This window comes from Panthera tigris, chromosome B3 (genome assembly GCF_018350195.1).
Source record: "Panthera tigris isolate Pti1 chromosome B3, P.tigris_Pti1_mat1.1, whole genome shotgun sequence".
NCBI classification, from domain to species: Eukaryota; Metazoa; Chordata; class Mammalia; order Carnivora; family Felidae; genus Panthera; species Panthera tigris.
In genome coordinates this window covers 6,704,108-6,731,726 of record NC_056665.1, presented here as the reverse complement: position 1 = coordinate 6,731,726, position 27,619 = coordinate 6,704,108, and the positions used below count along the sequence as shown (strand labels likewise).

Sequence of the window (27,619 nt, the reverse complement as noted above, 5' to 3'; positions counted from 1 at the left end):
GGCTTCGAGCCAGACCGCTTAGCGTCTGAGGTAGCCGTGGAAAGAGGCCACCATCCAGTGCATCTGGGAAACCTTCTTGCCTGGAGGTCAGTGGTTGATCCAGAACCGCCTGTGGCCTCCTGGGGACAGAGAGATCCGTGAGAAACAGCAGGCCACAAATTGTTCCATCTTCCAGCTGGCCACTGATGCCATTGCCACACTAGCCTGACGTTTCTGTGGCTTGTGACACCAGAGTCTCCTGTGACAAGACCCTGAGCTGGTGTTTTCAGCCGGATCACAAAAGCTGAACACTAATTCCTCACTAACATGAAGTGAGAAACTGTGTATGTTTTTTTTTTTAATTTTTTTTTTAATATTGTTTATTTTTGACAGAAACGGAGTGCGAATGGGGGTGAGGCAGAGAGAGAGGGAGACACAGAATCCAAAGCAGGCTCCAGGCTCTGAGCGGTCAGCGCAGAGCCCGACGCAGGGCTCGAACCCACAAACTGCGGACGCTCAACCGACTGAGCCAAAGTCGGACGCTCAACCGACTGAGCCACCCAGGCGCCCCTGTTTGTTTTTTTGTTTTTGTTTTTTGTTTTGTTTTGTTTATTAATTTGAAATCTGCCAGGCCATAACAGTTGGGACTTTTCCTTCCTTGGCCTTTCAATAAAGGAAGATTCCTCTCAGGACATAGATTTTTTTGAAGTTCGTCAATTAACATTTAGTAACCTGTTCTTTCAGTCTTTCACCGTGTGTACCTCACACTCGCCTCCTCTCATACACACATAATTCCCTTACTCCTATTTCCACCTTCCCGACAACTCCCTCCAGGCCGCCTCACTTGCTGACTCTTGATGCATTCTCTAACCCTTGCCCTCTGCTGTCCCTGTGGCTCCCACCTGACGACAGGAAGGAAGGCGGTATCCTTTCCATGTGTGTGTCTCTCCCTCTTCAGGCCAACTCTATTCTGAGAGGCTTAAAGAGAGCAACCGTCTTAAAATGTCCTGAATTCTCTGTGGCCACTGCATTGCACACATTCAGTGCTCCCTGGAGTTTGTAGATAGTTTGGGTAGGAACCCATGTGATGAAGGGTCCGAACGAACAATTCAGGGGCATGTTAAAGGAGCTTAGGGAAAGAGGTAGGTGGTACTGTGGTGGCTTGGATGTTGAGGTTTGTGTGGCCCTGTAAGATGAGTTGATTTGGACGAGTGGGGCCCTATGAGAGAAGGTAGGGAGGTCAGTGTGAGCGAGAGCCGGCGGGATCGATCATTTAGACACGCTCTTGTGGTGGAAAAGCGACTTCGCTTTCCAGCCAGTGCTTTTTTGCTCCCTTGTCCCGCCAGCCTTCCAGCCAGCCTGTGTGGGTCGCCAGGCGACTGAGGCTTTGCCTGTTTGGCACACTTCCTCTTTGTCGCTGGTTTGCCCTGACCCCATGGCCACTCTGCTCTGCCCCCCGCCCCCAGATCCATGGGTCTTCACCTGGCTGGCCTTGGACCGTCTCTCTTGTGATTCCTAACGAGCTTGGTGCTCTTTGTGCGCCCTTTGGACCTGCCACTCTCTCTGCCCTTTGCTCGCTGTGCCCTTGATTTTGTTTGCTTATGGGCTTGGGCCCCATCACTGGCCTGGTCCCCACAGCTGCTTCCCGAGCAGCTCCTTGCCAAGTCCCTCTGTCATCATGAGATGCGACAAGAACTGTCTGATTACAGCAGAAAGCCCCGGGGCCTTTTGGGGAGAAGAGGTCAGATCACATGGGGCCTCAACTTCCCAGAAAGGAGGAGTTTGGACTTGATCCCATGAGCACTTGTGGGGTCAGGAAAGAATGCGAATCAGTAGGTGTGCTGGAAAATGGAATGTCCTTGGGTGTTGGCAGAAAGGGCTGAATCGCAGATAATATGAAGGGACCTGAGCAGCTGAGAGAAGAATGAAGTCATGGGCAGAAATAGGGAAGTCACAGGAAGCCGCTTCCTCAGGGCAAGCTGTGTAGTTTTGGCCACTGTGGGACGTACAGAGGGACAGGTGGCAGTGTGGCAGCGGGGCCCAGGTGTGAGCTGAAGGCCAGACATGCGGGTTCCAGATCAGCTGCCAGCCGGGGAGAGGGAGGCAGAGAGCAGAGAGAGACTGGGGGCTGGGGGCTGCAGCAGGTGAGGGCGGGAAGAAGAGCTGGTGAATGAGCCAGAGATGGGCAGTGAGAAAGGTTCAGAGGAGAACCAGGAGCCTTGAGCGTCATAGAGGCCAGAGAAGGAGAAAGTGGCTTCTAGAAAGCACAAAAAGTCAGGGGGCGCCTCGGTGGCTCAGTCGGTTAAGCGTCCAACTTCAGCTCAGGTCATGATCGCACGGTTTGTGAATTTGAGCCCCGCGTCGGGCTCTGTGCTGACAGCTCAGAGCCTGGAGCCTGCTTCGGATTCTGTGTCTCCCTCTCTCTCTGCCCCTCCCCCGCTCATGCTCTGTCTCTCTTTCTCTCTCTCTCTCTCAAAAATAAATAAACATTAAAAAAGAGAGAGAGGGAGAAGCCAGCTCGAGACCTGGCTGGGCGACCCCACCCTGCCGAGCCTCCACTTGTTCACCTGTAAAATGGGGATCATAGTACTTTATAGGCTTGATATGAGGCTACAGACAGACAGCGCGTGACGTGATCTATAGAATGCCTAGCATGTGTAAGTCTTGAGTAAGCACAGCTGCTATTATTGGAGCTATTTTTACATTAATAATAGTATTAGCTAGGGAACTGGCAAAATGACAAAGGGCATAAGGTACGAGTTCATACGAGTATACGAGAACTCAGACTGCATGGGCAAGAGGGTGCAGGCTATGCCTAGGTAATTGTCGCAAGGGGAGATCCTAGCAGTAGATACCAAATAATATTCAGCCTTGGTAACAATGGAACTTCTAAGAATAAAGCCTTGTTGGCTACTCAGAGGAAAATCTGGCAACATCATCAATACTATGATACGATCAATATGAAATTCAGTTGGACACAGTACTAGTCAAGAGACGCTAGTGTCGATCCTCGACCTCTGTGTCTTTTTTTTGGTTTGTTTCTGTTTTATTTATTTTTGAGACAGAGACAGAGGGCGAGCGGGGGAGGGGCAGAGAGGGAGGGAGACGCAGAATCCGAAGCAGGCTCCAGGCTCCAAGCCCAACGCGGGGCTCGAACTCCCAGACCGTGAGGTCATGACCTGAGCCCAAGTTGGACGCTTAACTGACTGAGCCACCTGGCACCCTGAATCTTGGTGTCTTAAAACCACAAACACGTATTTCTCACTCACGCTGCTCCTTGACTTTAGCAGGAGGAGGGCTGTACTGATCATATTGTCACCGGGACCCCAGCTGATGGAGGTGTCGCCTCAACCTGTGCTTCCACAGGCTCCGCCGAGGCGGGAGAGGGGACGCGACAACCCACACGCTGGCTCTTAACGCCTGCTCCCCTGAAGTGACACTTTGTCATTTCCTTTCCTGTTTCATTGGTTACAGCAAGGCTCAAGGCCACGCTAACCTCAGAAGTGCAGACTTACCCCGTGTCCAGCACACAGGGGAGGACAATAGTGACAAAAGTCACCACGTCCTGTCAGCTGAACCTCCTCAGCGTGCACCGTTCCTTTGCTTCTGCCTCCGTCCAGGGTGTCATCGGCCCTTGCTGGCACTGATGCCATTGCCGCATCTCTGTGCTCTGCCCGCAGCTGATTTCTCTCCCAGGCCCCTAAGCTGCCCTGGGAAGCCCACCTCTGATGTGTCACGCCCCTGCTTTAAAGCTGCCTGGAGGATGAGGGCGAGCCTCAGCCTTGCTCCCTTGTCCTTGTGCCCTGTGTTCTAGACGCGTCAGATCACCCTACATTTCTCTCCTGTTAGCGTCTCACACCTGCCATTCCTTCCCCCTGGGACCCCTCCGTGCCTTTACACACCCTCCTTATCTGAGAGCGCACAGACACCCCCTCTTGGAGGAGGCCTTCCTGGACACCCTCCTCCACACTCAGCGTGAGCACTTTTCTTCTGTGTTTTCTTAATTTTTTTTTTTCGTGCTTATTTGTTTGGAGAGGGAGAGAGACAGAGCACGAGCAAGGGAGGGGCAGAGAGAGAGGAAGAGAGAGTCTCAAGCGGACTCCGTGCTGTCAATGCAGAGCCTGATGCGAGGCTCAAACCCACGAACCGTGACATCATGACCTGAGCTGAGGTGCCCCTGTGGGTGCTTCTGTCCTCTGTTGTCTCATAGCAGCTGACTCTGCCATCACGGAATTAGGAATTACACTCATCGGCATTAAAGTTTTTTATTGTCTGCATCCCATGATAAATTGTGAGATAAGTTACTATTAGCAACAACAAACGTAACAAGTAATAACAAATACTACCGTTCCTTGGGGGCTCCTATCCTTCAACTGCTAAGTTCAGTGATTTCAGTACTCTTTCTTTAGCCTTCAGGTTAAACCCACCTCTGTGCTCCAATCTTTAAGAAGTAAACGTAACCCAACAGGTGAACTGACTTGCCCAAAGTCGCTGCGTGTCAGAACGGAGATCACACCCTCGTCTCTCTGACCCCGTAGTCTTTGTTCTTTTCCCTACACCATGTGTCTTCACTGCCCACTACAGTGTCTGGCACATAGTAGGTGCTTCATAAATGTTTACGGACTGAATACATGAACACACAGATCGTGAATAAAGGAGTAAAAAAGTTGATTCCACTTTATAAATTTAGCCCAAAGAAATTACTTAAACACAGAGAAAAGCTAGGGCGCCTGTGGGGCTCAATCAGTTGAGCGTCCGACTTCGTCCCAGGTCATGATCTCACAGTTCATGAGTTCGAGCCCCGCGTCGGGCTCTGTGCTGACAGCTCGGAGCCCGGAGCCTGCTTCGGATTCTGTGTCTCCCTCTCTCTCTGCCCCTTCCCTGCTTGTACTCCCTCTCTCTTTCTTTCTCTCTCTCTCTCTCTTTCAAAAATAAATATTTAAAAAGTTTCTGAAAATATTTAAAAAAGAAAAAAGAGTGAGAGTGAGGCACCAGGCCATCGAGTCTGCACCTGGAAGGCCCCAGCCATGACCAGGTTCCCCGAGGAGATGGGAGGCTTCCCCCGGGAAAACTGACCCAAGAGAAGAATCCCAGAGACACTCATATTTGGGGGTCTTCTAGCAGAGAGGCTGGAGTCCACAGGTTGACAGGTCTGCCCGTGTTGTCAGATGGCTGTATATCCACTCTTCAGCATGTCCTCTGCAGAAGGAGCAGACGACCAGGAGTCGCTGGACAGAGGAGGAAAAGCCTTGAACATGAAAGACAGCTTTAGAGCAAGCAGAAGAAAGGAGGTGGAAGAAACATAGCGACATGAGCCAAAGTAAAGTTAAGAAAACCCATAATGAGCATACTTGGAGAGAGGAGAAGGTATATATCCACGTGGCAAGAGGAGCCTCTAAAATTGGAACATTCCGAGAACAGGAAGTGCTTTTGGAGCACAAAATGAAGACGGTGAATCGAGGCAAAGGTACAATTGAGGATCTCGTCCAGCAAGTAGATTAAGTAGACAAAAGACGGAAAGTGGAAGAGAAATTTGAGCAACAGTCTTAAGAAACCTAAAATCCAAGTAATAATAGTTCCAGAAAGAGACTAGAGAAAGTGGAGGGGAAGAAGTTACCGGAGAAAGATCCCCTGGCTGTCCCATGAGCGTAGGGCCTGAAACTCCAGATTGAAAGAGCTTCCGAAAATCTAGCCCAGGGAGGGAAAAAGACCCCGTGGAGGCTCTTGGTGGAATTTTGGAACACTGGTAACAAAGCAAGACCTCGGAACTCGCAGAAGGTAAGGAGAGAGATGGTACTCGAGGATCAGGCATCAGAATGACCCAGATGCCGACAGAAGACCAGAAGCTGGACGACAGCGGAGGGAGGCCTTCAAAATCCCGAGGTAAAAATGGTTTCTAACTTAGGATTCTATACCAGCCAAACTCAATCTAGCGTGAGGGCAAAATAAAGGCATTTTCAGACATGGAGAGTTGCTCTCAGAAAAGGTGTTTTTTGGAGCACCTGGGGGCTCAGTCCGTTAAGCCTCCAATTGCAGCTCAGGTCATGATCTCTTGGTCTGTGAGTTCGAGCCCCGCGTCGGGCTCTGTGTTGACAGCTCAGAGCCTGGAGCCTGCTTCAGATTCTGTGTCTCCCTCTCTCTGACCCTCCCCTGCTTGCATGCTCTCTCTCTCTCTCTCTCTCTCTCTCTCAAAAATAAACATAAACATTAAAAAAAAAGAAAAGGTGTTTTTCTCTTTTCCAAGTCACTTTTTCTCAAGAAGCTAGTGGAAGCCAGCCTCTCCCAAAGGAAGGAAGCCAAGGAAGAGTGGCCTTGGGGCCCGGGATGCAGGAGGGAGCTGAGGGGTCCTTGCAGGATGGAGGGAGGGCTCCCCGAACGGTGTCTCCAGGAGAAAGTGAAACCAGTGATTGCCTGATGTCTTTGTGCAGAGACCTAGTGTCCCTCAGAATTTGGAAATAGGCTGGCGGTCGATGCGCTAAGCTACTGAGGAAATGACAAAAGTGATAACCTGGGGAAAATGAGGAACTTTACCAAAAGGATATGTGACTGAGTTGTGACTGATTTACATCATCATATGAACACTGAAAATTAACGTAACCAAAGGTGTTGCTGTACCAAGGTTGAAAGAACGAGGGAGGGGACGGTGCGTGTTTTAGGGGCGGTGTATTAGAGCTGACGGTCTCCACAGCAGGGAATTCGGTAGGCTACCAGGAAACGCGTGCAAAAGCCAGCCCGCCAGGCACGGCATCCAGAAGTACGGAGGCACGTATGGGGTGACAGGGACCCTAAAAGACTTGAAAATAGCGGTCTCTCCGAAGCAGGAATTGGGAGTGGAGAAGGGTGAGGAGCCATCTTGTTGGAATATGGACACGTATGTTGACTGAAATGAAGAAAGTAATCTAGAAAGGAAAAAATGGAATATGGGAAGATATTCCACCAGCACCGCTTATCGTGGTAGACATTGGGCACAGACGTGCCCCACGCTAGAGACAGCAATAGTGTAACGCAGGGGAGAGCACGTGGGCGGTCAGGTCAGACACGCGCTGGGGTTCAAAGGCAGGGTCTGCTGCTTACCAGCTCTTGGGACACTTGGTTTTCTGGTCTATAAACAAAGGGGATTTCCCAACAGTAAGAGTTGCTGTAGAGGGTAAATCAGATTACGTAACGCACCCATACAAGGTGCTACGTAAATGTTTACTCCCTAAATTGTAGCTACTAAACAGGATAGAATTTTGTGCAGCCATCTAGAACTTAATATAACTATGGATGGGGGAAAAAGGACAAAATTATATACTTACATATTACTATTTAACGAAGTAAATACTCTAAATTCAAATAAATACAGATATAAAGGAAACAAAAATGAAGTCCTTTTGTAAGGGTTGTGAGGATATGGACGAATTTTAAACTTCTTATTTCTTCTAGCTGTTTCAACTTGATACGAAATAAAATCAGAAGGACTCTGAACATACACTCCATCCTTCATGGTTTTGAAAGCCAGGTGTTGTTCATTGCCAATAATAAGTATAAGCAGTGACACCAGCCGCTCGCTGCCTTTCGCATTTGTCCTTCACGGGTAAAGAGAGAGAGAGACTTTGCTTTAGCAGAACTTTCTAGAACGTGCTTATCTGTATGGTTTTGCGGTGCTCTGTCTTGTTGTGTGGATAAGAATGAAGGGTTGGTGCCTGGGCTGTGGTGCCTCTTCACAAGGGTGGAGTTGCTGACTCTTTGAGGAACTGTTTTCCTGCGTTGTCATGCCCGAGGAGAGGGCAGCCATTTTGGCAGAGCAACCCCACAGTCGTCAACAGTGGCTTCTTTCAGCTTTTTGGAACTGTGTTCCTCTCCTTGAAAGCTCCAGGGCAGCTGTATCATTTCCTTCCTCTCGCTTTCAGCTCAGGGCTCACCTTGCTCAAGAAGCAGCGGCTGTCTCCCAGAAGTTCTCTCCACCAGTAGAGCCTGTGACCTTGCTCTCTCTTTCCTCCGGTGTTGTCCTTGCTGTCCTTAGGCTCCCCCATGTATCCGAGTGCATTTATCACGGTTACACGTTCCCAGTTTCTTGATTTTTTTTTTCACGCAAAACCAGCACTTACACACACATGCACGCTCACATATTGCTTTTCCTTTTATTGCACGGAGCCGCATACCGTATACTCTGTGCACCTCGCTCCTCTTCGTGAAATATCACCGAGAGGTGTTGCCACGTGAGTGTAGGAATCGCCTCCGTCACGCGCTGGTATTCCAGAATGGAGACTCCTGTTTCATCCCTCTGCTGATGGAGGTTTCATTTGTTTCTAACCTACTTTCACAATGCCATAACACGTCATTTTGCATTGACGGATGCGTACCTGTCCGTGGAGGAAAAACTGGAAATGGAATCGCTGGGTCGGAGGGGAATGTGCATGGAAAACGTTGGCCAGTGCCCTCAGCCCGTCCGCACCAGCCCCAAGGGAGAGTCTCTTCCCCCCATACCTTGCCAACAGAAGGGGGTCTCCTACTTTTTTATACTTGCCCATCTGGTAGGCAAAAAGTATTTTCCTACTGTGATTTTTTTATTTGTATTTTCCCTTACGAAAGAGGCTGTGCGTCTTTTTTACATTTAAGAACAATTTTTCTTTCCCTCTCTATTAACTGCCTATTGGTAGCCACTGCCCATTTTCTAACAGTCGTTGGTCTTTTTCCTGATCACCTCGGAGAGTTCTGTATGCACTGGGGATATTAGCCCTTTGTGATATGCGATGCAAATATTTATTCTCAGTTTGTCATTTGTCTTTTACTTTGCCCATGGTGGTATTTGCCATGCAAAGTTTTTAAAAAAAAAAAAATGTTTGCAGAGTTAAATCTTTTGATTGTTTCTTTCGGCTTCTGGGATTTCTGTTTTTCTTAGAAAGGTCTTCATTGTACGATATATATTTTTTTTAATTCCACACTTTTTTCTAGCACACGTATGATGCCATTTTCTACTTTGAAATAAACTTTCTCTGGAATTTATCCTGGCACGAAGTGTGGCTCCAACTTAAATTTTTGTCAATGGCTTCCCTTTACTCAACACTGTTTATTGAACAAGCCATCTTTACCCCATTTACTGAAATGTCACCTTTTTCTCCAACTAAATTTCTCGGATATATTTAAGTATATTTCCAGTCTGTTCCATTCTGTCGATAATCCTGAATATATATATACCATTAGCAGATTCATAGTTTTTAAATGTTTTTTTTATTATAGGCATTGGGGGTGGTGCTAACTCCCCCTCACTTACACTTCTTTTCATAATTTCCTTGGTAATTATAGCTGGTTCAGTTTTCCGTATGAACTTTAGAATGCTTGTTTGATTTCAAATACGAAAAAAAAACTTTTTTTTTTTTACTGTGACTCTGTTAAACTTATAAGAAACTGAGGGAGATTTAGCATGCTTGTAGTGCTGTGTTTTCCAATGCAAGTTTTTTTGTTCCACTCTCTAAAGCCCTAAAGCGCATTATAAAATTTTCTTCTTAATCTTCTCATGGTCGTGATCTCCCTGGGAACAGGAACAGAGTAAAGTTTTGAATGTGGGTTAGCAGTGATGACGTATATAGTTACTGACAGAAGCATATTTTTTATTAAATATTTTAAGAACACATCTTTTTCTTTTTTTTTTTTTTTTGCTATTTGTATTTTATTTTTTAGTTTTTCTTTTTTTGTGTGTGATTTATTGTCAAGTTAGCTAACGTACAGTGTATACGGTGTGCTCTTGGCTTCCGACGTAGATTCCTGTGATTCATCACTTACTACAACACCCAGTGCTCATCCCAACAAGTGCCCTCCTCAGTGCCCATCCCCCGTTTTCCCCGCCCCCCCCCCCATCCCCTACCACCCTCAGTTTATTCTCTGTATTTAAACATCTCTTATGGTTTGCCTCCCTCTCTGTTTGTAACCTTTTGTTTTCTTTCCCTTCCCTCATAGTCTTCTGTTAAGTTTTTCAACTTCCACATGTGAGTGAAAACATACGATGTCTGTCTTTCTCTGACTGACTTATTTCAATTAACATAATACCCTCCAGCTCCATCCACATTGTTGTAAATGGCATGGTTTCATTACTTTTCATTGCCAAGTAGTATCCCATTGTGTATATATACACCACATCTTCTTTATCCATTCATCAGTTGGTGGACATTTGGGCTCTTTCCATAATTTGGCTATTGCTGAGAGTGCTGCTATAACCATTGGGGTCCCTGTGTCCCTATGCATCAGCACTCCTGGATCCTTTGGATAAATTCCTAGCAGTGCTATTGCTGGGTCCTAGGGTAGTTCTATTTTTGATTTTTTGAGGAACCTCCACACTGTTTTCCAGAGTGGCTGCACCAGTTTGCATTCCCACCAACAGTGCGCGAGGGTTCCCCTTTCTCCACATCCTCGCCAACATCTGTTGTTTCCTGAGTTGTTAATTTTAGCTACTCTGACCGGTGTGAGGTGGTATCTCATTGTGGTTTTGATTTGTATTTTCCTGATGATGAGTGATGTTGAGCATCTTTTCACTTGTCTGTTAGCCATCTGGATGTCTTCTTTGGAAAAATGTCTATTCTGTCTTCTGCCCGTTTCTTCACTGGGTTATTTGTTTTTCGGGTGTTGAGTTTGGTAAGTTCTTTATAGACTTTAGATTCTAACCATTTATTTGATATGTCATTTGCAAATATCTTCTCCCATTCTGCTGGCTGCCATTTAGTTTTGTTGATTGTTTCCTTTGCTGTGCAGAAGATTTTTATCTTGATGAAGTCCCAATAGTTCATTTTTGCTTTTGTTTCCCTTGCCTCTGGAGACGTGTCAAGTAAGAAGTTGCTGGGGCTGAGGTCAAAGAGGTTGTTGCCTGTTTTCTCTTCTAGGATTTTGATGGTTTCCCGGCTCACATTTGGGTCTTTCATCCATTTTGAATTTACTTTGGTGTTTTAAGAAAGTGGTCCGGGTTCATTCTTCTGCATGTTGCTGTCCATTTCTCCCAGCATCATTTGCCAAAGAGACTGTCTCTTTTAGAATTAGATATTCTTTCCTGCTTTGTCAAAGATTATTTGCCCATACATTTGTGGGTCCAATTCTGGGTTCTCTATTCTATTCCATTGGTCTATGTGTCTGTTTTTGTGCCAATACCATGCTGTCTTGATGATTACAGCTTTGTAGTACAGGCTAAAGTCCAGGATTGTGATGCTTCCCGCTGTGGTTTTCTTTTTCAACATTACTTTGGCTATCTGGGGTCTTTCGTGGTTCCATGCAAATTTAGGATTGTTCTAGCTCTGAGAAGAATGCAGGATTGCATTGAATGTGTAGATGGCTTTGAAGAACCCACCTTTTTTCTAACGTTGTGGCTTGCCATTTTGTGAATTATTTTCTGCACATGAAGGAAAAGCAAGGCATGAGCTTGATGTTGCCATGTCAGCATCTTAATTCTTAGAAGTCGTCTCTTGATTAAGGCATTCCTGGAGAGCATTCCAGGTAGATCATCCAAGACCTTCACATTTAGGTATTCTAGGTCCCCCATGAGGAATAGTAGCAAATCCAATGTGACTTTTCAGCTCCCGTCTCCCCTCTTGCCCAGACCTGGCACAGATTTCGAGGTGGCCTCGGGCTGAGAAGCAGACCAAAGGCAACCCTGGATCGGGCAGAGAGCAGCCGGTTGACATCTGTGTGAGTGACAGGGGAGGGGGGTCAGGGGAGACAGGGACAAAACAGAGGTAGGTGTCCAGTGTGCTGGGCATCAGCACACGCCCTGTCTGGTCAGCACCAGCAGGTTTCCCAAATCCCTAATTTAGCAATAGGGAGGGTGAGGCTGGGAGGAGTGGGCTCTGGGCAAAGGGTAGATGAGCCGAGCGAGTCTACAATACAGTCTCCTACCTGGGTAACTAATATGTGACTGGCTCTCGGCAGGACAGGCTCTTTCGTGGGTGACACTTGGCAGGTGGAACCCTGCAGCCTCTTCATAAGCTACAAGCCCCCTGAAAGCAGCGTCAAGACCAGGTCCAGAGGCACAGGAAAGAGGGTTGCGCTTTCCTCTGCGTAGGGAGGGGTGTGACCGGTCCGAAAAGCTATTTGCGGAGCAGAAAGATAATGGGATCAGATACGTTTAACGTGTGAATACAATCCTGAGGGTTTCTAACTGGTTTTCTTTGAACTTGAAAATTGAGTTTATTTTTCCTTGAAGCAAAAGAGCGTGGTTTGTTTTTAAGCAGTTTTATCGTGACTCCTTTACCAGTTCTAACATTCGTGTCTTATAGCTCACACAGGATAGAGGATGGGTCATAATGTGCCACCTCGGCCTGGTGGCCTCTGTCCCATGTTTAGAAACCAGTCACAGCAACAGAATTTGATTTCTCTCGTTTCCTCAGGCCACTTTTGGTCACTTCAGGCAGAAACAGAATATATCTCTGCATTGGAATTTTCCTGTGCATAATCCTGAAATTCAGGAATAGAACATCTAGCAACGACGGCGAAAATGTAATGTGCGACAGCTGTGAAGAAGTATTTGCCCGGTGGGGGAAAACGCTGTGCGCAAAGCAGATTTCTGATGAGCTTATTAATGGGTGTTTGGGAAGCTGAATCTGCCACTTGCCACTCTGAGATGAAAGTCCCGAAGCAAATGATGAAGTCCTTTCCCTGCCAACCCAGTAGCACTGGTGTGATGTCGTGCAGGGTCCGCCCCACGGCTGGAGAAGGCTGACGCCCAGTGCGGTAGGCTCACATCGGCCAGGCCGGATGAGGGGAGAGAGGGCACAGGGGGAACCACAGGGGTCCGTAGGAGGAGGAGCAGGAGTCCTGAGTTCAGGGCCTGTGGAGGGGAAGCTCTGGAAGGTCAGGATCCAGGGTAAATGCCTGTAAATGTTCCCCTGACCTCGAAAGGGCCCTATAGCTTCCCTGCTTCCTCACCACACACACACACACACACACACACACACACACACACACACACACACGTGCTCACGTGCACACCTGCACGTATGCATGTGTGTGCACATGTGCACACACACGCACAATGACCTGGAGCTCAGTTTTCTGACTTCTGGAGCTGCCACAAAACTTTGCCCCCTGCGTGCACCCCCTCTCCCCCCCTCCCACTGACGCTCATCCTAATTAATTTAGCCTCCCTCATTAACAGAGGATAAAAATGCTTCCCCAAATCAGACACCTCTTGCCTTTCCACAGCACCTCCAGCCTCTCTCCTGCGTCTCCTTACTTTTGGGGAGACCCTGCCCTCGTCCTAGAAATATTCAAATGTGAATTCAAATGAATCACCCTCCAGATGATTAATCTGCCCAAAAGAACTTCGCTGACATTAAGAAGTCGGCTACAGTTGTGAAACACATGTGAAATCAAAGAAATGGTTTTTTGTTTCATGTATGCGAAGAAAACCAAAGTGGAGTTCTAACAACTTCAGTTCTCAGTTGGGAGAAACATGATTTAATATAACGTGCGGACAGATGATCAGACAGGAAAAAAACAGGCACAAAGACGTTTGTTATTTTAATCTGTGTCTGAGGGAGTTGATGTATCTTGACTGTGCCATAGTAGGAAGAGCTCTGAACTGAAGCCAGACGCTTGTCCTCTCAGCCTGACGTTGCAAAATGAGGCAAGTCAAGGCTCTGTTTTTCTCATCTGTAAAACAGGGGCGATACCGTCACTCAGAGCTGTTGTACGGACTAAATGAGAGACAGTCCAGTCCTTGACACAGAGGTCGGATGCTCAGAACGTCCCTGCTCGCTGAGGACTTCACGCTCCCTGTCTTAACTCAGACCGCTATAACAAAATGCCGTGAAATTGGTGGCTTAGACGACAGGTATTTATTTTTCACTGTTGTTGGAGGCTGGAAAGTCCAAGATGAGGTGTCAGCAGATCCGGTTCCTGGTGAGAGCCGTCTTCCTGGCTTGTAGATGGCCACCTTCTCTCTGTGGCCTCGGGAGAGCTGGGGTCGCTCCCCCTCTTCTTGTAGGAACACCAGTCTCACCTTGGGGCTCTCCCCTCATGACCTCATCTAAACTCACTCACCTCCCAAAGGCCCCACCTCCACGTACCATCACAGCGGCAGGGGCGGGGGCGGGGGCAGGGCTTCAACACATGAATGTTGAAGGGACACAGACGTTCGGTCCTTAACACTCCCCATCACGCACTGGGTTAAACTGGTACTTCTCAGCCATGTGACTAAGCTTCCCCGTAAGATCACCCCCTTCTGCCTTTCTGACCCCAGTGCCCAGTCCCCTCCATGACAGTAGTTGTCTGTCCTCGTGTGCTTTCACCCCCAGACTGTGAACCCTCCGTGAGCAGATTAGGCTTGCTAATCTCTGAATTTTATTGACTCAATATATAAGAACCAAAAGAAAACAGAGGCCGAGGCAGGCTGTCCGAGAACAGGTCTTTGGTTTGGTCCCAGATGCCAGCTGCTTGCTCCAGGAGGCATCTCTGGTCCCTGGTCCCTGTTGTCACTCGCAAATCAGATCTCTTGTTCAGAATAAAGGTCATCTTTCTGCTCACTGGACAAATATTTTTCTTGAAATGGAAATGTTTTTTTTTTTACCTGAATGTGTGCTTGGAGCAGAGAGGAGGGCCTCGTGAGATGGGCATTCTCTGGAGATTGAGGAAACGTCCTGAGCCCATGTCTCCTAAACGGCCCCAGCACCTGACTCGCTTTCTGGCTGCTGGTTGGCACAAAGCCAGCCAAGGACACTATCAGCCACTTGAAAGTGAGGTTTGCAGGACATTGTCACTCCTGAAGTGACACTGAAGTGTCCCTTTGGTTTGGGCTTGCGGAAGGAGAGGGAACCGTGAGGGGCAGAGTATAAAATGGCGGACCCGTGTCTGTAGAGTGAGCGGCCTGCCCAGGGGACAAGGTCGGGGCCTGTGGACTTGGGAGGCTTCGAGTCAAGGGCTGCGTTCACAAATGCTAACGTGTAAAGTTACAAACCCTTGAGAAGAGGGCCACTCATTTTGTCAGATGACCTTTTAAACCTCGACAGTAAGTTCTAGATGCATAGCCAAGGTGGGCTGGCTGTGGGGGCCCCAGGAAATCCTGCAGATAGATTGCTGTGTTTTGGGAGCTCCTTCTGCCCAGTACCTTTGAGTTTCGGCGGGGTGTGAATTAAAGAGGAATTCCTTGCTGCTTTTTTTTTAATGTTACAATATTTAACTATTACCTGATGCTCTTTCTAGCGGAGTTCTATCACGTGTCTACTGAACATATGCAGATTCAACTGTGTACACCGGGAAAGAGAGAACCACGCACGTGCACACACGCTCGTATGCACACACACACGTGTGCATGCGCACACCCATACACACAGGTGCGTGCACACACGCACTGTCGCGCTCGACTCCATCCGTGCTGGCCACTCGGCACTTCCCCGCTCGGGAAGCAAGTGCAAGGCCCCGCGGGCCCTGTGACTCTGTGCAGGAGGCAGCATCGGCCGTGCTCGTTTGCTTCACGGCACAACCCTAACCTCAAGGCCCCGGTGCTGCCTGCGCTTCGTGCAGCCCCAGCCACCCGCCGGGCCCCGCTCGCTGAGACAGCGTGTTCCTTCCTCAGGCATGTTCAGGGGTATTTGCCTCTAGTGGGAAGTTTCACCCTTTACCTTGAGGACCAGGCCGTGGGTGAGACGTGACCACACCACACTGCCGTGGAGGAAGGGGTCGCTCCCGAATGGTCCACCCTGACGATCGTTGTCTTGAACTTGGCCAGAGCCCTGGAATTTGGTCTGCGTGTTTGTCCTTTCTCCTGTTTGCTGTCAGCTTCTGGCCTGGAGGCCCTTACGTACTGTTTCTCAATAAGCAGATTTATATCAGGAATAAATACCAGGGCTCGCCGTGTTGTTGAAAAACCCCTGGTTGGCAGTAGCTTTAGAAATGGGCAACACCTTGGGGCGCCTGGGTGGCTCAACCAGTTGAGCGTCCAACTTTGGCTCGGGTCGTGATCTCACAGTCCATGAGTTTGAGCCCCACGCCGGGCTCTGTGCTGACAGCTCCGAGCCTGGACCCTGCTTTGGTTTCTGGACCCTCTTTCTCTGCCCCTCCCCTGCTCATGATCTCTCTCTCTCTCTCTCTCTCTCTCAGAAATAAATAAACATTAAAAAAAAATTTCGTAATGGCCAACACCAGAATATGCATATGTTAATTTGATATATTTTTAAAGCTAGAGGCTGGCTGTTGACTATTTAAGATATGTGAAGTCCCATTTACGTTGGTTCTAGATAAGCCCAATATTTTTTTTGTTGTTGTTTATTTTTGAGAGAGCGTGCGTGCATGAGTGGGGGAGAGGCAGAGAGAGGGAGACAGAGAATCCGAAGCGGGGCTCGAACTCACAAACCGTGAGATTGTGACCTGAGCCAAAATCAGATGCTTAACTGGCTGAGCCTGTCAGTGGCCTGCCCACCCACCCCTCCACAGACCCTGAGTGGCCCCAGCATTATCGGTCTTCTCCCCTACCTACCTCTGTATTACCTTCCAGCCGGTATCGTCTCCTTTGTTGGTTCCGAGTCTCTTGCCTTTCTTGGCCCAGGAAGGAGGAACATGCCGGAGTAGAGTGTGAGCTAGGTTCTAGCCACCTGCACTGCCATAGGAGGAGTCAGGAGGGGCAGAACCCAGGGACATTTAAAATACAAGCGTTTTTATCCAAGTGATGCTAACATTAAATCATCCTAGAGAATACTTTCTGAAACAAATTCTACTGGCCCAGTATGATTCCATGATGATTTTTGAACGCAAGACAGTTCAATTTTATCTTCATCAGGTTTGTTTTCCATTTAAATTTTACCACGAAGCTTAGAAGCAGTTTCTTGTCCACATGATGTGTCACTGACTATAGCTTCTGCTGTAGCAAGTTTTCTCATGGCTATTATTCCCACCAAGTCCAATTCTCTAGGTTATGTTTTGCAAGTCTAAATGCTTTTATAAAAGCTGGATTCTTTTGTCAATTTTTAGACAGTCCCATAGTATATACCGCATGCAGTTTTGACTGTTGCCAACTTTATTCTGCTTCAAGCCTTTCCACCGACAATAGCCATTGTAGGAATGAATGAGACTGATTGTATGTGTTTATTTCTCAACTAATTCATTTTTAAAATTGTGATAAATATTAAACGTAGAGATGGAAGTAGAGACAGAGTGGAAAGGAATGGCCTGCCGTCAAAAGAGTAGGTTTAATATCACTAAGATGCTGTAACAATGAAAAAAAAAAAAACAGTAAAAAACAAGTGTTGGTGACAATGTGGAAAGATTGGAACTATCATGTGTTTCTGGTAGGAGCATAAAATTGTGCAGCTACTATGGAAACTAGTTTGGAGGTTCCACAAAAAGTTAAGCATAGAATTACCATATGACCCGGAAATTCTGATCCTAGATATATACCCAAAAGAACTGAAAACAGGTATTCAAACAAATACTTGTATGCAGATGTCCACAGCAGCCCTGTTCACAGTTTCCACCTTTCACCAAAAGGTGGAAACGACCCAATGTCCATCAACCAATACATGGATAAAGAAAATGTGGTAGGTATGTGCATATAATGAAATCTTATTCAGCCATAGAGAGGAATGAAGTGCTGATACATGCTACAACATGGATGAACCTTGAAAACTTTATGCTAAGTGAAAAATCACAAGACAAGAAGTCACATATTCAATGATTCCATTTCTAGAAAACATCCCGAATACAGAATTCCATAGAAACTGGAAGCAGATTAGTGGTTTCCGGGGGTAGAGGGAGGGGAGAATGGGGAGTGACTGCTTAACACACACGAAGTTTCCTTTTGGAGCAAAGAAACGTTCATCACCATATAGAGGTGATAAGCATACAATATTGTGAATGTACTAAATGCCATGGAATTGTACACTTTAAAGTGGTTCGTTTCAGGGGCGCCTGGGTAACTTGGTTAAGCGTCTGACTCTTGATTTCAGCTCAGGTTATGATTTCACAGTCATGGGGTTGAGGCCTGTGGCAGGGCTGCTTTAGATTCTCTCTCTCTCTCTCTCTCTCTCTCTCTCTCTCTCTCTCTCTCCCCCTCCCCCCCTCCCCCCTCCCCCTCCCCCCTCCCCCCTCCCCCCTCCCCCCTCCCTCCCTTCCTCTCCCTTTCTCTCTCTCCCTCCCTTCCTTCCTCTCTCTCCCTCCCTCCCTTCCTCTCTCCCCCTCCCTCCCTTCCTCTCTCCCTTCCTCCCTTCCTCTCTCTCCCTCTGCCTCTCTTCTGCTTGTGCGCATGAGCTCTCTCTAAAATAAAAATTTTTAAAGGTTAATTTCATGTTATATGAATGTTACCTTCAAAAAAAAACAGTGGGGCAATGTGGTGAGTTGCAAAAAGTGTGCTCCTTTAAGACCGGTAAAGATTGACCAGGAGTCATAAAAACTCTCCTTGTCTAGATTTCTCCTTTAAAGAAAACAGCACACACTCATACGTGATAAACTTTGCTTTCAGAAAGATGGGTGTGTGATAAAAAATACCACTCGAGCCAAGTAGGTTGCCTGTTTGTGATCCACACTGTGTTATAGGTGAGGCAGAGGCTTCAAAGTAAATACATTTGAGAATTATGGGAAATGCTGAGTTGGGACCAAGGTTGGGAACAAAGACAGAAAGAAGAGACTTTGGAAGAACTAGCTGGGAACGTGATGGTTTGAAGAGGGTCGTGGGGTATCGAGGGCACTAACGAAGCCACTTGTAGCAAAGACAAGTCGAGCCCAAAACCTTGTTGGGAGCATTTGTCCCTTTCTGGCTGCCCAGCACCATTCTTCCTCTCCAAGGGCATTTTGGGCAAGTCCTTCTCTCCCATTATATGCAGGTAATAAATCAAGATGCACTGCTCCGCCCTCCAGAATTCCCTTCTTCTGGACACCCCACTCGTGGGGCATTGGCTCTTGGGGTGCTGCTGTATAAAGAGCACATACGTCGAGTAGCCCCAGTTTCTTTCCTGGAAGCTGGTCCTCCAGCCTCTTGTCCATTTGGTGAGCACCCCAGCATAGTCCCTTCTTTTTTTTTTATTTAAAAAAAAAAATTTTTTTTTAACGTTTATTTATTTTTGAGACAGAGAGAGACAGAGCATGAACAGGGGAGGGGCAGAGAGAGAGGGAGACACAGAATCCGAAACAGGCTCCAGGCTCTGAGCTGTCAGCACAAAGCCCGACGTGGGCTCGAACTCACTGACCGCGAGATCGTGACCTGAGCCGAAGTTGGCCGCTTAACCGACTGAGCCACCCAGGCGCCCCGCATAGTCCCTTCTTAAGTTAGTCGGAGTTGGATTGTGTCATTTTAACCAAAACATCTTGTCTGAAACAAAAGTAAAATTAGAACCAAGGAGTAACTGCTAATGAGCATCTAGGTCACCGGACGGTACCTGCCGGAAGTAGGGGTCCAGGGCCCAGTCTCGGATGTTGTATGTATGCCAGGCCTCTGCCAGTTTGCTAGAGAGCTGCTGGGGAGAATCAGAGGGCCTGACAGCTAAGTCTGGGTTCAGTTGCTATAAAGTAGTTTGATGTACAACCAAGGAACCCACGTCCCCATGGAAAGAATCGATTGGTCACCCGCAGATTGAGGGCAAGGATCAGCATTAGTCAACTTTTTTCCAGCTCTTTTGTAAACAGCCCGGCAACCATCTGTCCTTGCTGATGTGAACTCCGTCCGTCCGAAGGCAGCGTGTGTTTGTCTGGAGGGATGTGGGTGGGAGGGAGATCTAGATTCTCCCTTACAGCCTTGCCCATTGGGCACTAGCCAGGTGTTGCTTATAAATTGATGCAGAAGATAAGGACATCCTGGCCTCTATATTTCGTTGTGGTCTAGCTTCTTTCTTAGTAACAAGCGTTTATTAACCACTGGCCACAGCACTTTGGACAAACCACCGTATGTGTTAGTACTGAGATGCAGCTTTCAGGGAGTTAGGAGTGAAACATGCCCAGATGCTAACTCTAAGAATAGCTTTTTTAAAAATGTAGAAATTAAAAAAAAAAAAGAGTAGAAATGTATGCAAATTCGTGTAGTAAAAACTGAGCATTGGAACGTGAAGCAAGCTATGAAGTTTTACTGTAGGACATAAATCCTTGAATAATATACGGATACTGCACGTTTTTTAATGGGACCAGTAAAAACTGTAAACGTGCCAATTTTACCCAAGGTAATATAGGAGTTTGGTGTGTTTCCAATTAGAAATTCCAAGTTTGTCATGAAACAGGCTAATCCTGTAATTCATCTGGAAAATAAAATGGCAAAAATCTGCCAAGAGAATTTTAAAACAGACAAGTGAAGGGGGGGCCTGCACTGTTACTGCTCAAAATAGTCCATAAAGCTATATTCATTAAGGCAGAGTCATATTGGCATAAGAATAGACAAATAGATAGGGGCGCCTGGGTGGCTCAGTCGGTTGAGCGTCCGACTTCAGTTCAGATCATGATCTCACACTCCGTGAGTTCGAGCCCCGCATCGGGCTCTGTGCTGGCAGCTCAGAGCCTGGAGCCTGCTTTGGATTCTGTCTCCCTCTCTCTGCCCCTCCCCTGCTCATGCTGTGTCTCTTTCTGTCTCTCAGAAATAAATAAACATTAAAAAAAATTTTTTTTAACTGTAGGCATAATAAAAGGAAATATTGGGAAATGTATTTAAAATTGGGTGCTAGAATAGCTCTTTTTAAAACAAAATGCAAAACACAAAGGTTTTAACAGAAAAACCTAACAAATCGGGGCACCTGGCTATCTCAGTCGGAGGAACATGTGACTCTTGATTTCAGGGATATGGGTTTGAGCCCCACGTAAGGTGTAGAGATTACTTTAAAGACAAAAATCAGGGGCGCCCGGGTGGTTCAGTCGGTTGAGCGTCCGACTTCGGCTCAGGTCATGATCTCCCAGTTGACGAGTTGGAGCCCCGCGTCGGGCTCTGCGCTGACAGCTCGGAGCCTGGAGTCTGCTTGGGATTCTGTGTCTCTTTCTCCCTCTGCCCCTCCCCCGCTCATGCTGTGTCTCTCTCTGTCTCAAAAATAAATAAACATTAAAAAAAATTTTTTTTAAACAAAAATCTTAGGCCCATCGGAGGGGCTTAGTCAGTTAAGCACTGACTCTTGACCTCAGGGTTGTGAGTTCAATCCCTATGTTGAACTTCAGCCTGGGTGTGGAGCCTACGTTAAAAAAAAAAAAAAAAAGAAAGAAACCTAACAAATTTAACCACAAAATATGAAAGTTATGTAAGATAAGTGATAAAATTGAAATATACTATAAATTGGGAGAAAGCGTTTGCAACATAAAATAGACAATGACGTGCAGGGGTGACAAGAACAGTACCTATGAATGGATTGGAAAAAGATAAAAATGTAACAGAAAAATGGACAAAGGGTACAATTTACGTAAGAGAGATGTGAATGACTAATAAACATATGGATCAGGAAAATGCAAATTCAGATAAGAAAGTTGTTTTCCATAGATTGGATCAGCCTTAAGAAACACAAGTTGAAGTTAAATACCCATTTTTTGGCCCATCAGGGTGGCCCAAATGTCAAAGATTGACAAAGCTAGTTATTGATGAGGGTGAGGGAGGGAGGCACTTGCGTGCATAACGGTTGGAAATGAGAAATTGGTCCATCTGTTTTGGAAGCCGGTACGGTGCTGCTCTGAGTTTTAAACGCACGCAGCACTCGGGTCTGTGTCACATCTTCTAGACGCCCTCCGTGTTGCCTCTACTCACTGGGTATTCGAGCCCTGGCTCCTTTACAACATGGCGCCAGGCTTCCAAGGAGGTGAAAGCAGAAACTGCCAGGCTTCTCTTTGAAGGGCCAGCCCCAGCCCTGCACAGCAGCCGTTCTACCACGTTCTACCGGCCTAAACTAGTCCTAGGCCAGCCCAGACTCCTAGAGGGGGCGCCCCGATGGGGAGAGTGGCTCAAGGACCTGGGGATAGGTGGGGTCACTGGCAGCTATATTCTCAGATTCACTATCACAAAGGTAGTTAGAATAAAGCAGCTTCCTCCTTGTACACTTCAGCAGTGTCTCTTAAGTGCTTGCTTATGTGTTTATGTGACTTTCAAAATAGTCTTGTTTTGGTCCACATTTCCTGCTTGACCGAAACCACGTAACTAGTTATACCCCTTCCAGTTTCTTGTTTTTTTGTGGGTTTTTTTTTTTTTCGTTTTTTCATGTGATCTGTGGATGACTTCTATAAACAGAGGAAAACACACAGCAAAACTGGGCTGTCTAAACGTCCGATTTCGTAAACTCCGGTGTTGTGTTATTGTGAAGTTAATTAAAAACAGTGTTTTATCAGTAGATGCTATGGTGGTAGAATTAAAGATTGTGAAACGTCTACTGTGCACAACTGACCTTACGCTGAAGTGAGAAAGTCCCGGGTGATCCCGAGGTGGTCACTTAATTCTCACGCACACGCGTGCACATACGCACGTATACGCACATGCACACCTTCACGATTTTCTCCCAGCCTGGTCTGAGAATGCTGCCAGATGGCCTGGGAAGGGGACAGTCACCAAGCACCACCCATGCTGCAGTCCAACTGCCATAATTATGGTGCATATCATTTTTTTAAGTACATCTGTTTCTTCTCAGATTCACTAAGTGGGTCTGTACTCTATTCATTCAGCAGCCCTTCCAAATGCTTAGGGTATGAAGCACCCTGGGGATGGGCACAACGATTTCTAAGCCTGGCTCCCGCAGGTGGTGGGGAGGAATGTGCCAGTAAAGAGCCCTGATATCAGTCGAGCCTCCTGGACGCCAGGACAGAGCTCTGCTCAGGGTGCTTCGCCAGGAGGCACAGAGAAGGGCAGCTCCCCCAGCGACCTGATTGGAAGTGAGTCTTGAAAAACAAATAGTAGGGGCGCCTGGGTGGCTCAGTGGGTTAAGCGTCCGACTTCAGCTCAGGTCATGATCTCATGGTTCGTGAGTTCGAGCCCCATGTCGGGCTCTGTGCTGACAGCTCAGAACCTGGAGCCTGCTTTGGATGCTGTGTCTTCCTCTCTCTCTGCCCCTCCCCTGCTCATGCTCTGTCTCTCTGTCTCAAATAAAAACATTAAAAGAAAATTAAAAAAGAAAAGAAAAACAAATTGTAGCTGGTGAGGAAAGCAACGGGTGTGCAAGGAGAAAAGGAGCGTATTCCAGGCAGAAGAAACAGCTTGGCATTTGGGATGAAAATAGCTCAGCACAAGCTCTGCCTCTTTGGAGTGGAGCCGGGCCCGTGGCTCGGGTTTATCGGAACTTACACTGAAAGGCGTAAGCAGGCAGGCACGGCGGGCCTCCTAGGCCAAGTTAGGACCCACGCGGTAGATGGGGCTGGCCAGGTTTACATATTTTGTTTTCCCTCCTCCGCTGGCAGGTGGATGCTGGAGTAAGTGGGGACGAGAGGAGAGGCTGGAGGCCACCTCAGAGAGGTAACGTGACCCTGAATCAGGAGCACAGCATCAGGATGACCGCCTGTGTCATCATGATGTGGGCCATCTGTGAACAGCCAAGAGAAAATTGTATCTTATTCTTTTTTGTCATGTGCTGGGATTATACTATATTCTAAACCAGATCAGAAGATAGGTATGTGAAATGTAACCCATTCTTCTGACCTGTTAACCTCGCACAATTCTATTTTTTTTTTTTTAATTTTTTTTTTCAACGTTTATTGATTTTTGGGACAGAGAGAGACAGAGCATGAACGGGGGAGGGACAGAGAGAGAGGGAGACACAGAATCGGAAACAGGCTCCAGGCTCTGAGCCATCAGCCCAGAGCCTGACGCGGGGCTCAAACTCACGGACCGTGAGATCGTGACCTGGCTGAAGTCGGACGCTTAACCGACTGCGCCACCCAGGCGCCCCGCACAATTCTATTTTAAATTTGTGTTATAAACTAAGTTTTCTTTGAACTTTCCTCTGGGAGCGACCAGGAATTTGGTTTCTTGGATCACTCCTCTCCCCCCCATGTATAACTTATTGTTCAAGTTGGTCGTCTTGAAACCCTTTATAAATTGCAGATCTAAATCTCGTGTCATGCTGAGTTGTCCAGTTGACGTTATTTTTATCAGCTTGCTTTTCGTTGCTGTCATAATCCACTCATCTCTTATAAATGCTTCTGTCTGCTTTCCAAATGCCGTAGCCTCTGCACTAAGATTTGCACCTGTGGTGTCATGCTGGCAAATGGCTTCATGTCCTTAGGTCTTAAAATACTCTTTCCTCCCCACCCTCCCAGAGGAAGTACGTGTGGGAACTGGCTTGCGTAGGGTGATAGCGTCACTTCTCTTAAATTTCTGACTTAACGAATTCAAAACAGAAAAAGCAAATCTGGTTTCATTTAAGGAGGGCTTTTAGGATCACCTGGTGTGATAGAGAAGCTAGGCATGAATTGGGAAATAGTTTAAGGCAAACCCTTAGTAAAATGCTCACCACTGTGAGATCATACAGAGATGAAGGATGGACGTTATTACCGTGTTTTATGTTCTGTGATTCTATATAGAACACAAATCCTGGCCAAGCACCACGCCTGGGCTCAAAGCCGTGAAGGAGAAACCAGTGGCAGCTTCGGTAAAGGGAACCATCCTTACGCTGTGGTTGTGAATCATTTCTTAGTTGTAACCAGGAGCACCTTGCTTTCCTGGTAATTAACTAGTGTGTGGTTTTTGCATTTACTCCCAGAGACCAGAGTCACTGCGTGTTTTCACGAAGGACAGTTGTTAGGGTGGCGTCATGACGTAGGCTGATAAGCCTTCATCCTTCATTTAACCCGATACTTACACTGCTCTGCCCTTCCAGCACATTCTCCAGGGCACACAGTGCCCCCGACAACGCGCGCACGAGACACCTGTAGGCTCTTAGGAAAGCTTGCAGCCCTTCCCAGTGTAACAGAGAGCAGCAGTTTGGCCGGTGGGGTGACCACCGTAGCTGTGGCCTGTCTTATTAGGGGAAGGCAAAGAAGTGAACATTAGTGAGTGTAGGCAGTGTGCATTCGTGTGCAGTAGTCCCTGGGCCCGTTTGAGAATGAGGCTAACCCTGTCAAGTAGCATGTGTTCAAAACGTATTACTTATTTTCTTTTTAACGTGCATTAGAGAAATAACCCATATTGAATTCCTTAACACTGTAAATTTGAAATCCTGTCTACGTAAGCATGTCCTGGTGATTCCTAGAGCTAATCTGATGCAGGATGTATTAATAAATGGGCAAAAGAGGTAAATCGTGGCAAGGTTATAAGGTAAAGAAAGTCTTGGGGCGGGGGGTGCCTGGGTGCCTCGGTTGAGCGTCTGACTTCAGCTCAGGTCATGATCTCACAGTCCATAAGTCTGTGCCGACAGCTCAGAGCCTGGAGCCTGCTTCGGATTTTGTGTCTCCCTCTCTCTCTGCCCCTCTGTTCGCACTCTCTCTCTCTCTAAAAATAAAAACATTTTTAAAAAATTTTAAAAGAAAGAAAAAAGAAAATCTTGGGGCACCTGGGTGGCTCAGTCAGTTAAGCGGCCGACTTTGGCACAGGTCATGATCTCACTGTTCATGGGTTCGAGCCCCACGTTGGGCTCTGTGCTGACAGCTCGGAGCCTGCAGTCTGCTTCAGATTCTGTGTCTCCCTCTCTCTCTGTTGCTCTCCCACTCATGCTCTGTCTCTCTCCGTCTCAAAAATAAATAAAACATTAAAAAAAAAAAACTTTTAAAGAAGGTCTCATGTATCCTTAGTATAGAGAATTTGTCTGGAAAAAAACTTAAATAGGTTGAAAGACCTGCTCAAAAATTTCTCCACGCATTGTTCAAGGAATGTGGGGATAATTGACCTCTCCTCTCCTTCTTTCTTAGATACATCCCACCGTTGATCTGGGGGAAAAGTGGGCACATCCAAACAGCCTTGTATGGGAAGATGGGAAGGGTGAGGTCGCCACACCCGTACGGGCACCGGAAGTTCATCACCATGTCCGACGGAGCCACTTCGACCTTCGACCTCTTTGAGCCCTTGGCTGAGCACTGTGTTGGAGGTGAGCTAGCATGGGTCTGTGATTGGGCCATCACACCGGCCAGTGAGGGAGCGTGGTGGAGATCCTCGTGCCAGCAAGTCACCGTCACACCTGGGGGCTGCTGGGAAGTCCCCTGAGGTCCATCACTTCGGAGCGGCCGCAGGGATTAGCTCTGTCTCATGCTTGCAACTCACCGCGCAGGGCCCGTCAGAGAACATCGTTGAGTAGTTTGTGAATCCGCTTGCGAAATACAGAAGCTGGGGGTAAGGGGTCGAGGGAGAACTTGGAGCCCAGGCCCCCCAGGACCACACCTCTGGTTTGATGACAGCAATAAAAGCTAGACTCTTCTAAGTGCTTTAAATATCCTGGAATCTCGCTTAACCCTGGCAACAAGGTTGGTACCTTGTTATCCTTACTTTATGGATGAGGAAACTGAGGCTCAGAGATGCAGTGCAGGCTGGTCTTATTTGTTGGGTACTCGCACATAACAGGCTCTCAGGTGCCCTCTGCTTAGCTTTCCACGGACAAAAAGCCACATCGAGGTCCATTTATGCAAGGGTGTGGGATACCCGTCTGTCAGAAGCCACCCTGACTGCCACTGCTGCTAGAATTTCTCATCGCTCCGTCCAGCCCCCGAGTAGGGACCCATCGGAAAGGGTCCACGGTGAGGACTCATGTTAGCATGGTGGCTTCCTTTGACGGCTGCTCCTCCCGGGAGAGAGTTCTTTTGAGTTCTGAAGTACACAAGGCACCTAGTGTTTTTTAGGAGCTCGGTGACTATTTGTGAGTAAATTGCAGTAAACGTGTTAAAGCACTGAGTTATTCGTAGTAACTGGAACCGCTGACTAGCCAGCGACGAAGCTTTAGTTTATGTTCCCTTTGTCTGGAATACTCGTCCCCAGACCTCCCTCCCCGTGGCCGCCTCCTTCTTGTCATCAGGTCTCACCTCAGATGTCCCCTCCCCAGGGGGATGGCCCCCACCTCCCCTCGCTGCTGTTTCCTTCCCGTGTAAATGCATCACACCTTCCTGCTTTAGTTCTCCGCGGCACCTGCCACTCTGTCACCTTATGGGGTCCGAGCCCCGAGCGGCAGCCTCCCACTCAGCAGTCCCAGAAGGAATGAATAAATGAATGGGTTAGGAGTCCCCATTGTGTGTACACATCTCATAGCTCATCGTTCAGATATTTATTTCTCCGCCGTACCATCAAATGCTTTTTTCTCTTGCTTCTAATGCTCTCGTTCCTACCAGTAAAGCACAAAATTTTATTTCACCACTCTGTTCTTCCTCCCAGGACCAACACGGAAAATTGAAAAGGGAAAACCTTTGATGTTTTGTTTACTCTTTCCTGTGTATCACCCCCCGTCCCCAAAAGGGGACGGATAAAGGTGGTTCCGTATGCGTGTCCAAGAGATGCTCTAGGAAATAGCAGCCCTTTTTTTTTTTTTCTTTTCCATGATTTTTTTTTTCCTGGCTACAAAAGGGATAAAAACTCATTTTGGAAAATTTAGATAACATAGAAATATTTTAAAAAGAAAATAAGCACCACCTAGAATCCCACCACCCAGAATTCTGTTGTTGGCATCGTGTTTCCTTCCAGTTCAAATGCGTTGTTTTTCCAAAGTCTGAACGATTATCCATTATGTTATATGTTTCTCCTGTCGTTCAAAGCCTAAAAGTCTTCAAAACCATGATCTGAACGATTAATATTCTACAATATGGTCATGCCACCGTTTAATGATTCATCCACTGTGGA

The 27,619-nt window shown here is 47.3% G+C and overlaps 1 protein-coding gene across 3 annotated transcripts in view; it reads left to right on the top strand.

The window, feature by feature from the left end:
- Positions 1–27,619, top strand: part of ABHD2 (abhydrolase domain containing 2, acylglycerol lipase) — a 105,542-nt gene that overhangs the window by 37,230 nt on the left and 40,693 nt on the right. For 2 of the 3 annotated variants that reach the window (XM_042988084.1, XM_042988085.1), the window contains exon 4: positions 25,711–25,886. In XM_042988084.1, coding sequence (XP_042844018.1) covers positions 25,711–25,886 — 176 coding nt within the window. Of the gene's footprint in view, positions 1–5,553; positions 5,863–25,710; positions 25,887–27,619 lie in introns of those variants that run through there. The other variant, XM_042988086.1, reaches the window with a different exon arrangement.